Here is a 13,624-nt window from a genome sequence, read left to right on the forward strand (position 1 = left end):
TTCTGCCTGATAGCCAAGCTTTTATCCATGCTAGTACCTTCCCTCTAACACCATGGGCCCTTATCTTACTCAGCAGCCTCCTGTGGAGCACATTATCAAAGGCTTTCTGGAAGTCCAGGCAGATTACATCCATTGACTCTCACTGGTCTAACCTGCTCAAATAATTCCAGCAGATTTGTCAGGCATGACCTCCCCTGGATGAAGCCAAGCTGACTTTGTCCTATTTTATCAGGCCCTTCCAAATATTCAGAAATCTCATCCTTCACAATGGATTCCAGGATCTTGCCCACGGCTGAGCTGAGGCTGAGGTGAGGCTGAGCTGAGGCTGAGCTGAGGCTAATCGGCCTGTAATTTCCTGCTTTTTGCCTCACTCCCTTTTTAAATGGGGGGAGGATTACATAAAAAATGAGGTCTGCAGATGCTGGAGATCACAGTTGAAAATGTGTTGCTGGTTAAAGCACAGCAGGTCAGGCAGCATCCAAGGAACAGGAAATTCGACGTTTCGGGCATAAGCCCTTCATCAGGATTCCTGATGAAGGGCTTATGCCCGAAACGTCGAATTTCCTATTCCTTGGATGCTGCCTGACCTGCTGTGCTTTAACCAGCAACACATTTTCAACGGAGGATTACGTAAGCAATGTTCCAGTCCTCTGGGACTCTGCCTGACTCCAGTGATTCCTGAATGATCACCACTAACACTATCTCTTTCAGATAGCGTGTAGTCCATCTGATCCGAGTGATTTATCCATCTTCAAACCTTTCCATTTTTCTAGCACCTTCTCCTCGGTGATGGCCACCACACTCACCTCTGCCCCCCAACTGTCTTGAATTTTTGAGACGTTACTGATTTATTTTAAGGAGATTTGAATTCAGAAGGAAAACAATCATGTTGATGTTGTATAAAGCCTTGTTTACACTTCACTTGGAACACTACGTACAGTTTCTGTCTCCTTAATGAAGGACAGATGTACTTGCCACCCGATTAATCTCTGAAATAGCCAACTTGCCATACGAGGAGACACTGAAGAATCTGGGCTGGTATTCCCTTGAGTTTTGAAGACCACAAGGTGACCTCACTGAAATTTACAAATTTCTTAGAGTCCATGGTCCATGAGGGAAGGATATTTCCGTTGGCTGGTGATCCAACAACCAGGGAACATCATTTCAACATAATGGAGGAAATTTAAGACAGAGGCAGAGAGGAATATGTCTCACCTCAGAGGATGGTGAAACATTGGCATTCCCTCCCCAGCAGGCTTGTGACAATTCAATCATTGAGCATGTTCAACTCAGAAATCGATAGGATCCTCGAAACTAGTGACTGAGCAAATTTTCCTTAGTTAGAGAGACTGAAATTGTACACAGTGTTCCAAGTGAGATGTAGCCAAAGCTTTATACAACTTCCACAGGATATATTGTTAAGGAACCTGGAGATAGTGAGGAAAAGTGGTGTTCCAATAGAACAGCCATGAGCTAAATGAACGGCAGTGCAGTCTCGAAGGATAAACCAGCCCACACTTGATGCTGTGTTTCTCTGTCTCTCATTGGTTATTTTATGAAGCCCATCCCCCCTGCACACAGCATAAGACATAAGCAAATGTCCAATCTCAAAAACAAGTTATCATTTCCAAAGCAGGTTCTCCCAAATTTCAGTCTAGAAACACATGTTTTAAAATGTAAAGGTATTTCAGTTCTAGGAAACTTTTGTCCTTCTTCAGTGCTGCTTCCAATTCTACATCCTCACAGAATCCAACTCTTTCTTATTAAAGAAAAGTAACATATTCAACCTCTCATCACAACCAGGAAATCTCTCTCTAGATTTCAATCCCTAGAGCTACCTCTGGCCAGGATGGTCTGATTAAAGTGAATTGAACCTCAGGCATTTGTGGATGTTCCCTCGAGAAAAAACAGTAATAACTGACAGGATTTGTTAGGATTAATTAAAAGTAACCACTGATGTGTATTCTCAGCATTAATCCCTGCTGTAAGTGTTATTATAATTAGATATTCTGTGACACAACCTTGTAAATCATTTTCCAAGTAATGCATTTTTATAATTACATCACAGGCCCTCTCTCAGCCTTCTCTGCTCTAAAAGAAACAGCCCAAACTTATCCAGCCTCTTTTCCTGGCTAAAGCACCCCATCCCAGGAAATATCCCGATGAATCTCCTTTGTACCTTCTCCAGTGTAATCACAGCCTCCCGCTTGTTGGCAGCAAGAACTGCACACAGTACTGCAGCTGTGGCTCAGCCTAACATCTCCAACCACCTCCCTGCGCCTATAATCTATGCCGTTACCAGTAAAGGCAAGCATTCCATATACTGCCTTATCTACAGGTTAACCTGCTCTGCCATCTTCAGGGATAAGCTCCCCAAGATCTCTCTGCTCCTCTGATCTTACCATTCATTGAGTACTCCCTTGTCTTGTTCCTTTTTCCAAAGTGCATCACCTCCCTATTAGTCAGAGTTCTTGGTTGAAGTCCTTTGAAGATAACTGCTGACAATATGCGTGCCTCGCAATAGAGGTCACATGACTACAGTCAAGATTAGAGTGGTGCTGGAAAAGCACAGCAGGTCAGGCAGCATCCGAGGAGCAGGAGAGTCAATGTTTCGCGCAGGAACCCTTCATCAGGACAGCCAGAAGGACATTTGTACACCATTGCATTTGCCTCCTTTTAAAGCAAGTTCACATCAGAGGTAGAGAGAAAACACAAGCAGAGGAAATTCGAGTCAGTAACACATCCAAACCTTACATCAATAGTATCATGTCCTACTTGCTGCAGGACATTCAGAACCCAAAACAGCCTTAGCAGACACCTACACACCCAGCACAATCCTGCAAACTACTATAGCTAACAATCTTGGCCACCTCTACCTCAAAGAATCAACAAGACTGTATCAGTGTCAATTCAGGGGACTTACGCTATCTGAGAAATACAACAGCAATGTGTCAGAGGTATTTAGCAAAACCCATATCAAAGGAAGGACGTGGTGGCATTGGAAGGGGTCCAGAGAATGATTACAAGAATGTTCCCAGGGGTAAAGGACTTGTCATGTGAGGAGCAGTTGAAGACTCTGGGTCTATACTCCGTGGGGTTTAGAAGGATACGGGAGGATCTGATTGAAACTTATAGAATAATGAGAGGCCTGGAATGAGTGGACATGGAGAAGATGTTCCCATGAGTAGGAGAGGCTAGGACCTGAGGGCACTGCCTCAGAGTGAAGGCACGATCCTTTAGGACTGAGAAGAGGAGGAATTCCTTCAGCCAAAGGGTGAGGAATCTGAAAAACTCATTGCTAAGTCATTGAATGTATTTAAGACAGAGAGTTGGACAGGTTCTTAATGGGTACGGATGAAGGCAGGAGAATGGGGTTGAGAAGCACATCAGCTGTGATTGAGTGGTACAGTGGGCTCTATGAACCAACTGGTCTAATTCAGCTCCTCTACATTATCTTCTTATGCTATTAGACCTAGGGCCCCAAGGTGAGTCTAAACATTTGAACAGGAGGTTGAACATATTCTGAAATAGTTCCACATTTTATTTACTTATAAAACATCGTCATGCATAAAGCTGAGGTGTGTTGTGACACAAACCAAACAGGAGGCATCAGCAAATGAATTTCACGTCATTTAATTTTGTTTACAACATATTTGAAGAAAATGACAGGGCTCGGTTTACAATATTCTGACACTTCATTTACTCATGAACCATTTATCGTTACAAAGCCCTGCATGTAATTCAAGAATATGCAGGATGACATAATTAGATATTGAATAAAAATACTTCTGTCACATGACCATGGATGCTCTGCACATACATCAGGACTGCAGTATAAATATCAAAACATAAAATATTTAAAAATATTTTGTAAATTAAATCTGTTCTATAGAAATATAATAAATAACATGTATAAGTGACTAACATTGAACATTAGAAATAAATTACTTCAAACAGTACATCTGTTTATAATAATTGGAATTGTTCTTCAAAACAGCATTGTCTAGAATCATTAAAAAATACTTTGAGGTTTTTCTTATATTTGTTGAATATGGTTTTGAGGTTAATGCAAGTCCAGCAAATAATTGCTTTTGTTGATGTGGTAGAGGATCAGTTAAAGGCAGGGAAGATCATCTTGAATACGTCTCCCTCTAACAGCCCACCCAATGGTTGATACTGTGCACCTGAAGAACTCGCTGCTCCCTGATGTTGAACAGAAACTGAGTAGATCCATGGAAGAAATAAATATATCCTGCAAAATGGAATAGCTCTTAGTTCTATCCATACACTGAAACAAACATGAGGAATAATATAAATGGCTCTAGTCTAGAGTTCAGAATTTCAGTTCAACTCAAACCGATTGAATAAAATTCTTTCCTCTTCAGAAAGCCCATAAAATTACACAATCAAATTAACATACTCTTTGCATCATCTCAGATGGATGCGCGGCACAATCATTGGCATAAAATCCAATTTGGTCCCACTTGACAACCAACAGTCAAAAAAAACTCAAGCAAAGATGCAAATTCACACTCTCCAGCAGGGGTCACTGTACAGCAACTCACAGCTGCGGCTATACCAAAACCATTTGGCCGAATTGCAGAGCCAAATAGTATTGTGCAAACTAAGATCCCATGTCTACACAGACAGAATCAACAGGAGCTTTTCTGCTCTGTATGATTCCTGTATTTATTGGGTCAATTAAATGAACATTAAAAAACTTTGTACGGTTATTACTCTACTCAAGAAAATTGCATTTTTTCATTGCAAAGTCAGTTAAAGTTTATCTTTGCATTTAACTGAAAAACAGAGGGCAAATACTTTGACAATCTCAATAGTTTATTGATTATTTGCTTTTAACTTTACCATCTTGTGCAAATGCTGCATCCACTCTCCCGGGGATTCCTGGCCAGTCATCTGCTATCAGGCGTGGGGAATCTTCATCCATCACTCGTTTCCTTTCATCATAACTGGAAAGAGATGCACATTCTTTATGTAAACAGTGACGTGTTGGTGATAAGAAACATTGATGAATATTTCGGTTCGGAATGAACCGTTACCTCCAATACCGGTCTCCTGCAAAGAATAGAGTCTTTGATGTCTCCGCAATATGTACAGCTGCATCGATTTTCCTGACGGATTTCGGAATACCAAATCGGTAGATGTACTTTGGATAACGTGGCATGATATCATAGCCATTGATGGCCCAGTATCTGTTCCCTGTGGGATTACAGGAAATCGATTAGCATCTGCACATTAATAAACGTTGTTCATTGTTCAAACCTACAATCTTCATATGTGCACATCACATCTCAACTGAGAAACCAGAGAACCTTCCAGGTGAAGGGCTCTTACCCGAAACGTCGGTTTTCCTGCTCCTCAGATGCTGACTGACCTGCTGTGCTTTTCCAGCACCACTCTGATCTAACTCTGATCTCCAGCATCTCCTGAGAAACTTGACACCTAATCCTCTTCTGATAATGCGCTCACATTAATTTCTTTTTGTAAGACATACAATTTGAGGAAAGTGCTTCTATTGACTGACGAAGCTCAGCCCCCTGCATATGGTATGATACATTGCCACAGACCCAATCCTCAAGGAGATTATCATTTCAAAATCAGGTTCTCCTGGATTCTAATCTCAAAACATGTACGCTAAAGATATAGAACGTAGAAAAATACAGCGCAGTACAGGCCCTTTGGCCCTTGATGTTGCGCCGATCCAAGCCTACCTAACCTACACTAGCCCACTTTCCTCCATATGCCTATCCAATGCCCGTTTAAATGCCCATAAAGGGGAGAGTCCACCACTGCTACTGGCAGGGCATTCCATGAACTCACGACTCGCTGAGTAAAGAATCTACCACTAACGTCTGTCCTATATCTATCACCCCTTAATTTAAAGCTATGCCCCCTCATAATATCTGACTCCATACATGGAAAAAGGTTCTCATGGTCAACCCTATCTAAACCCCTAATCATCTTGTACACCTCTATCAAGTCACCCCTAAACCTTCTTTTCTCCAATGAAAACAGCCCCAAGTGCCTCAGCCTTTCCTCATACGATCTTCCTACCATGCCAGGCAGCATCCTGGTAAACCACCTCTGCACTCGTTCCAGTGCCTCCACGTCCTTCCTATAGTATGGCGACCAAAACTGCACACAATACTCCAGATGCGGCCGCACCAGAGTCTTATACAACTGCAACATGATATGACATGAATTCAAGCTTCAGCCTCTGGCATTATATCCTCACAGAATCCTATTCCTATGTTCTTTAGCAAAGAAAAGTAACAGTATCCAACCTTTAATAACAACCAGGAAGTCCCTCTCCTGGTTTTCATAGGCTGCATCGATCCGTGCAGGTAACTTGGGCCAGAATGACCGAATTAAAGTCAATTCAACCTCAGGCAGTTGTACATTTCTTCTCCAGAAAAACCTAATAAATAATAAGGATTTATTCGAATATTTCAAAAATTAGACAACAATGAGAGAAATTCTCTGCATTTAACATGACCTTTGTCCCATTTGTTTTCTTTTGTTTATGGTGAGGTCACCTCCACGCCTGAGAACATCACCCATTTCCCACCAAACAACACAAACACAGCTGGCACAGGAGGGAGGGTGAGGTCCTTCCTCAGCCTGGGCATGGGTGACCTGGGTTGTCAGAAGCTGGGGGCCCCTCAGATACAATCATCTTCTGAGTCCAAACCGATTTCTTGGTGGGATTCAGGAGTGTGAAATCTTCATGTGAAGTGTGGTGTTATTGAAAAACAAGGGCAAGGGAGGGTATGAGGTTCCAGACCTCACCCTGCCTCTCCCCAACTGCCTCCAGACTCTGACAAGTGACAGCCCCCAGCAATTCACTGCATTGATTGCCATGGTTATCCAGTTTGGAAACGAGCCAGCCTTTTGAGGAAAGAAAGACAATTTGAGGAGGTGACAAATCGAGGCCTTTAAATGATAATGAATCAATCACTTGTTTTATCCAACGATGTATTTTGATTTGAATTGTCATAATTTCTCTAGATCTCAACAGAGCAGAAACCTAAGGTTTGCAAAACCATACTGAAGACTGAGGTCAAAAGACAGGAATGATCACCAAATAATTTGCAAATACCTTTGGTAAAACATTTCCAACAAGAAAAATCAATATTATATCAATATAAACATCAATAAAAATATTGTGGTATATTCAAAACCTTGTAATACCTGTCTTTGAAAAACATCATTTCTCCCCGAAGCCCAGCAACTGCATCAAAGGATAGGTTTGGATTACATTTCTCTGGTGTCTGTGGTGGTGGTGGTCTGGGTTTTGGATTGACTTTGTTTGATTTACCTAATTTAAAGTAACCACACATATTACTAAACAATGCAACACAAGTATTCAAGGCAGTGTTAGCAATTACACACTAAAGCAGATTAATACTCACATTGAATTCTCATTAAATGACAACTCTACTGTATATGGTTTACAACAATGTAATGATTGGAGGTTACAGATAATATCAGTCTAGAGTGGAATTTATCCTGGAGAGAAAAGCCAGCGTACTAAACAGGTAGGAAGAAGAAAACTTCTTCAAAATTATTTGTAAGGCGTCAGGAAAACTGCAGTATGTGGGGCAAAAGGAGGAATTAAATTTATATCATTTCTCTTGAGTTTCCAAATGTTGTCCACTGAACATTTCATAGATGATTGCCAAATGACCTATCTTTCATAGTGTTATGGTCTAGCTCATTGTGAATAAATTACTGTTATAAAAATAATTCATTTTTACAATGCAATAATATCTTAAGATGTTATCGCAGTGATAGAGGATCAGCTCCTTAATAATCCATATTATTTCGGAAACAATATTTCTGTGTATATTTGAGACGTGAACCTACCATACAGAGCCTGGATTCCCTTGACATCATCCCAAGAAAGGCGAAACTCATCCATATTTGTATAAGTGTAGGTCGGGTACATTAATGCACCTGGATCCCGAGAGTGAGCCAGTCCGAGTGCATGGCCAAATTCATGGGCAGCCACAAGGAACAAGTTATAACCTAAATGAAACAATCACAAAGCAGCCTGTTTAAAATCAATTCCAACACATTTATCTCTGCTGCTCTTTAACAATACCATAAATAAACAGCTGAATGTTATTTGAATGGAAAATGACCAGAATATTAATTTAAATCCTGAAATCCATGTAAGCATCCTACACTTCCGCTTACATAGGAGTGGTTCAGATGTCCCAATACTTTAAAGCATTTATAACACTTGTAGAAAATTTAATATTAGCAATTGTAACTGGACAAATATTTAGAAATAGATATCAGTCAAACTGAAAAGCTTTAGTAAATTTCTAATCGAATAACATTTCTTGGTGACAAAAAATTAAGGTTGCATGTATATGGGCATAAGTTAAAGCAAGGGGAAAATACTCCTAACATTAATATCACCAGCTACCAACTTATATAAATGGCTCTTCAAATAGAAACATCCAATTAATTTTTTCACATTTTCTCTACTGAATCACTTTAATAACTCTGGTCAGTTTATGTACCATTTGACCCCATTGTCCAGGTCTCATCTTCATCGAAGTGTGTGTCACCTCCAATGCCTGCTGCAGGGGGGAAAGCATGGGCCAATAATCCATCAGCTCCATCAAAGGGATAACTATCACCGTGTTCTGGAAATAATGGAACAAAGAATCATCAGAGTTAATCCCGAGCCTGTGACTAGCTGGTAACATGCCAATTACAATATATTTTAAGATAAATAAACTTGAAATGCCAACATTTCAATGTTCTTCAGTTTTCTCTTCACACACCTATCAGGTGAACAATTTGTGAACTTCATGACCCACGCTGTAGGAGAATGCCAATCCATTTATCTACTTTCAGGATACCTGCCTCTGTGTGAATGCCCCATTGCACCTCACTGGCCACAATGCAACCTTCCGAACCTAGGCACTGCAACTGGTTAGTCCTCCCCTTCAGAATGTTCCACAAAGCGTAGACTAATCTGCAAGCTAATTCCACATGTCAGTATCATGGAGTCATAGAGATGTACAGCACGGAAACAGACCCTTGGTCCAACAAGTCCATGCCTACCAGATATCCCAACCTAATGTAGATCCACCTCCCAGCACCCAGCCCATGTTCATATACCTATCCAGAAACCTTTTAAATGTTATAATTGTACCAGCCTCCACCACATCCTCTGGCAGTTCATTCCATACACGTACCACCCTCTGCATGAAAACATTGCCTCTTAGGTCTCTTTTATATATCTTTTCCCTCTCACCCTAAACCAATGTCTTCTAGTTCTGGACTTCCCCACCCCAGGGAAAAGACTTTGTCTATTTATCCTATCCTTGCCTCTCATGATTTTATAAATCTCTAGAAGGTCACCCCTCATTCTCCAACACTCCAGGGTAAACAGCCCTAGTCTATTCAACAGTCAGTATGCCTACATACCCATAATACAATTGCTGTAATTTGGATATTACGGGAGGGTATAACAGTCTCATAGTCGAGAGTGGGGTGCTGGAAAAGCACAGCAGGTCAGGCAGCATCCGAGGAGCAGGAGAATCGATGTTTCAGGTGCTAGCCCTTCATCGGGGACTTTTCCTGATAAAGCACTTATCCCCGAAACATCGATTTTCCTGCTGCTCGGATGCTGCCTGACCTGCTGTGCTTTTCCAGCACTATCCTCTATGATCACCAGTATCTGCAGTCCTCACTTTCTCCTATAACAATCTCATATTCCATCTCACCTTGCTTGAAGCATGATCCTCTGTTGGAACCTAAGAGCTTACTGTCATCCCTGAGCAGTGTAATGTTTTCGCATTATTCTCAGGTGTGATCAATTTCTCTTCGATTCTTCAGTAGCCTGACATTCACACCCAGTTTCTTATGAGAGACTACATAACCATCACTGCATCAGGTGCAGTGCATTCTGCTGGAGGTAAACTCACTAACTCATTGCAAGTTTCCCTCATCTCTAGATTTATACTTTGTTTTCTCCATGTTGCTGCTCCTATAAGATGCATACAACATTTCAACACTTTCCTGATTATTAATTCAGCCCATAAAGTCTCCATTATCTGCTTATCTTTTACTATATCCTGACTTACCATTGAGACAACTTCTTTCACACTATTCCTGCCCAGCTACAATGTCCCCTAACTTTCTTAGAGATGTGTCAATTCATTCATTTAATTCCCAGTCTTGCCACCCTTGCAGCCATTTAGTAGTGATTGCTATTACATTATAATTCCCCGCACTGATTATTAAATCATTACTGTTCATTTTGATGTCTATCTAAAACACACTAACTTGGCCTATGCCCCAAATTTGCCCATTTGTTTCACTCACGTACATTTCTTAAATCTCTCTCCTGCGTTAATTATTCACACCTAATAACACCCCATGTATGTGCTGGGCACAGTACAATTTCTGACTGTAACTCCCACTCTCTTCACTTTTCCCCATTTTCAGCCTCTTATTTATGTGACCTTTTATACTGGAGTCCTTCCTCCACTTCAAGTTCTCTTGTAACCGTTCTATTTATCCTTTCCTCTCCGACTTACTGGCAGCTTGCTTCCAGACTGGGCCAGGTAGGGCTAGTCCCAAAGATACAAAGATTTTTCATTTTAACATAAGTGCCAGTGTCTCAAGAAACAGAATCCCCTTTCCCACATCTCTCTGCCAGTCAGATATTTACACGCATAAAGTGCTTCTCCATTTGTATTTTTAATGCATGCATTTATTCACAGAAATTTAAATCATGGTAAGTGTGTGTCTTATTTGTCTTGAGTTATACAAAATAATTGAGGTCTTTATTTCCAAACTTAACCAAAAGTAAATTAATCTTTTGATACCTTGAGCTCCGAAAGCGATCATAATATCAGCTTCTCCTTCGTAAATTTTTGTGAAATTTAAAGGTGTGACATCACTCCAAATCTTAAATGCATTCTTAATTGCTTTATCCACATCCACGGATGAAATGTCTGGAGTATAGTTTAGGATTCTGTATTGAAAAGAATAGGAAGTGATATATTGTGTTTAATATTCTGAAGTAAAGCCTGATACAGCAAGGCATTGTAAAGTATATAATCAGATAGACACGCCCTGCTTTAACTCAAAACGATCATGTGTTGTTGAAAATGATAACGTCACGCCAATGGCAGTGAGAGCCTGGTACACCAGTGAACAGCCAGGACCAACTTCCTCTTTCACCCATAGGGCTTAGAACTGAGAAAGGATGAGAGGAACAATGGAAGACATAGAGTCGAACCAGGTACAGAAAAGGCCAATAAAGAAATGGAAAGATTGGACCAAGCAGGTAAGGGGAAAGATACAAAATGGAATCATAAGAGTTTTAAGAAATAGAATCAAACTTAGCAATTCTTTGATAAGAAGAATTTACTGCATGAATGAATGAGCCTGAACAGATGTAATTGTTCCTGTCAATTAACACTGAAATTGAGCAGTAATTCCTTAACATTATCCCAGAATTATTGGGATACTTATGAATTATCAGCTTTAATTTTTGACAGTGAGTTTGATCAATACATCACATACAAATCCAGAAAATTCTTTAAAAAACAATAATGCTATTTCCATAAAACAGATGATAATGTAGCACGATCTGAGCATCCACAATTAACCTGTCAATGTATTTGTCCATTACAAATAATGTATGTTAATAATGCTGTTTACACTCTCATTTTTTTTGAGCAAGTTCTGACCCAATCACTCACAGAAATAATGCCATGAAATATTATAAAAACTGTTACCTGTATGTGATATTGTTTTTCTTCCATTTAATCTTTCTTGGAAAGAGATTGTATTCAGCAACATCGGGGACTCCACATCGAGGCTTTTCCATGACTTCCATTGTTGCCGAATCCAGATTCCCAGTTACCTGAAGACCAAAGAATTCTTGCATTTTCTTAATCTTATCTGATAGGGACCTCTTTGATACATAGTTCTCCAGCTTTCTTGCAAACTTTGGTGAACTGTCTTCAAGCTTGTAAAATCTGTTCAAATATGTCTTCAAGAAAAATAAATATTCACATTATTAAACTTGATATTAGCTGTGAAGGAAGAAAATGTTTAGACTTAAAGGGATCACAAATTTTATTTTGCTAATTGCACTCCACGCCATACCTCTGCAAATTGCCAGTCCTGCTCATTTTTCTCCACTTCTGAAAGTAGTGGAATAGTGGAGGAAAATTTAACATAAAGTACAATAAATAAAACTGAAAACCAAAGGCAATTCATCATTCTGTTCTCAACTGAAGATTGAGAGAGGAAACTGTATCTCTGGCTTTCTCCCTGTGGCTTTTATAGTGTTTTATCACCGATGGTCTGTTAATTGCAGGATGATTCAGATGTGACTAACAGCTAAAACCACAATCGTCTCATAATTGGTTAAGCGTAGCCAGGAAGTCCATTAAAGGATATTCTTTCCTCCCCTCACCCAGTCAGTTATGCTGAAAACTATATACTTACTTTGCAGCAATTTCAAACAATGTTGAAATTATCCATTATTGATAAATCACTGCAAAGTGCCATGCTATCACCACACAATGATAAGCTTCTAGACTCTGCATTATTTTCTAACTACACTGGAAATAGAATGTTTTTTCTTTCCTGAATTATTACACTGGGGTGGACTGGGATACAACCAAATCTCTTCTCCTCATTTTCCCAATAATGATGAAGCGCTCTGGCCCGAAATGTCGAATTTCCTGTTCCTTGGATGCTGCCTGACCTGCTGCGCTTTAACCAGCAACACATTTTCAGCTCTGATCTCCAGCATCTGCAGACCTCACTTTCTGCTCCAGGACACAATGGTGTCCAACAGAAAAATATCAAGGCTATTTTCACCCTTTCAAGTCAAAGACAGATAATCTATCCAGTTCCTGTCAGTGTCCTGGTGAAGCTGGTTAATAACAGGTTGCATTTTGTCATATTATTTACTCACCCATGAAGTATTTGAACTAATTTATGAAAAGGATTGTTAAAAAAAAGTCGGTCAAACTCCTTACCCCAAAAGCTGTAAGTGAAAATGATTTTACAATGAAACATGATTTTACTAAAGCCGTTCCACACAGATTATACAAAGTTGCTGAAGAACTCAGCAAGGCCTTGCAACTATGTAATTCATATAATAAGCGAGAATAAAATAGAACAGGAGAAAACTGGGCCCAGGTAATTTCTGATTTGTCTTTGGTCTTCGTTTATTCATAATGTTCAGAATCAGACAAGGATACAAGGTGGGAGAAGGCAACTGCATTCTGTGGAAAGGCTGCAGACACTGAAGGTGTTTCTGCTGGACACGTGAGGGTTGGGGTGACCATAAGGAACTATTCACCAAGCGTTCCTCATCAGGTTCCAAAAGTGTGGCACAAAAAGCACAGCAGGTCAGGCAGCTTCCAAGCAGCAGAAGCCACGACGTTTCAAGCATAAGCTCTTCTTTTGAGCTAAAACCTGAAACATTGACTCTCCTCCTCCCCAGATTCTCCCTGACCCGCTGTGACCCTCCTGCTCCCTGGATTCTCCCTGACCCGCTGTGACTCTCCTCCTCCCCAGATTCTCCCTGACCCGCTGTGACCCTCCTGCT

The 13,624-nt window shown here is 40.4% G+C and overlaps 1 protein-coding gene across 1 annotated transcript; it reads right to left on the reverse strand.

Moving 5' to 3' along the window:
* Positions 1–3,672: 3,672 nt before the first annotated feature.
* Positions 3,673–12,289, reverse strand: LOC132816338 (collagenase 3-like). Its single transcript, XM_060825780.1, has 10 exons — positions 12,166–12,289; positions 11,793–12,049; positions 10,875–11,023; positions 8,553–8,678; positions 7,888–8,049; positions 7,213–7,339; positions 6,306–6,439; positions 5,061–5,220; positions 4,867–4,970; positions 3,673–4,252 (listed from the first exon to the last, which is right to left on the reverse strand). The coding sequence occupies exons 1-10, from the start codon at positions 12,280–12,282 to the stop codon at positions 4,152–4,154; spliced, it is 1,437 nt and encodes a 478-aa protein (XP_060681763.1). The 5' UTR covers positions 12,283–12,289; the 3' UTR covers positions 3,673–4,151.
* Between the last annotated feature and the right edge of the window lie 1,335 nt (positions 12,290–13,624).

Source organism: Hemiscyllium ocellatum, chromosome 6, assembly GCF_020745735.1.
Source record: "Hemiscyllium ocellatum isolate sHemOce1 chromosome 6, sHemOce1.pat.X.cur, whole genome shotgun sequence".
NCBI lineage: Eukaryota > Metazoa > Chordata > Chondrichthyes > Orectolobiformes > Hemiscylliidae > Hemiscyllium > Hemiscyllium ocellatum.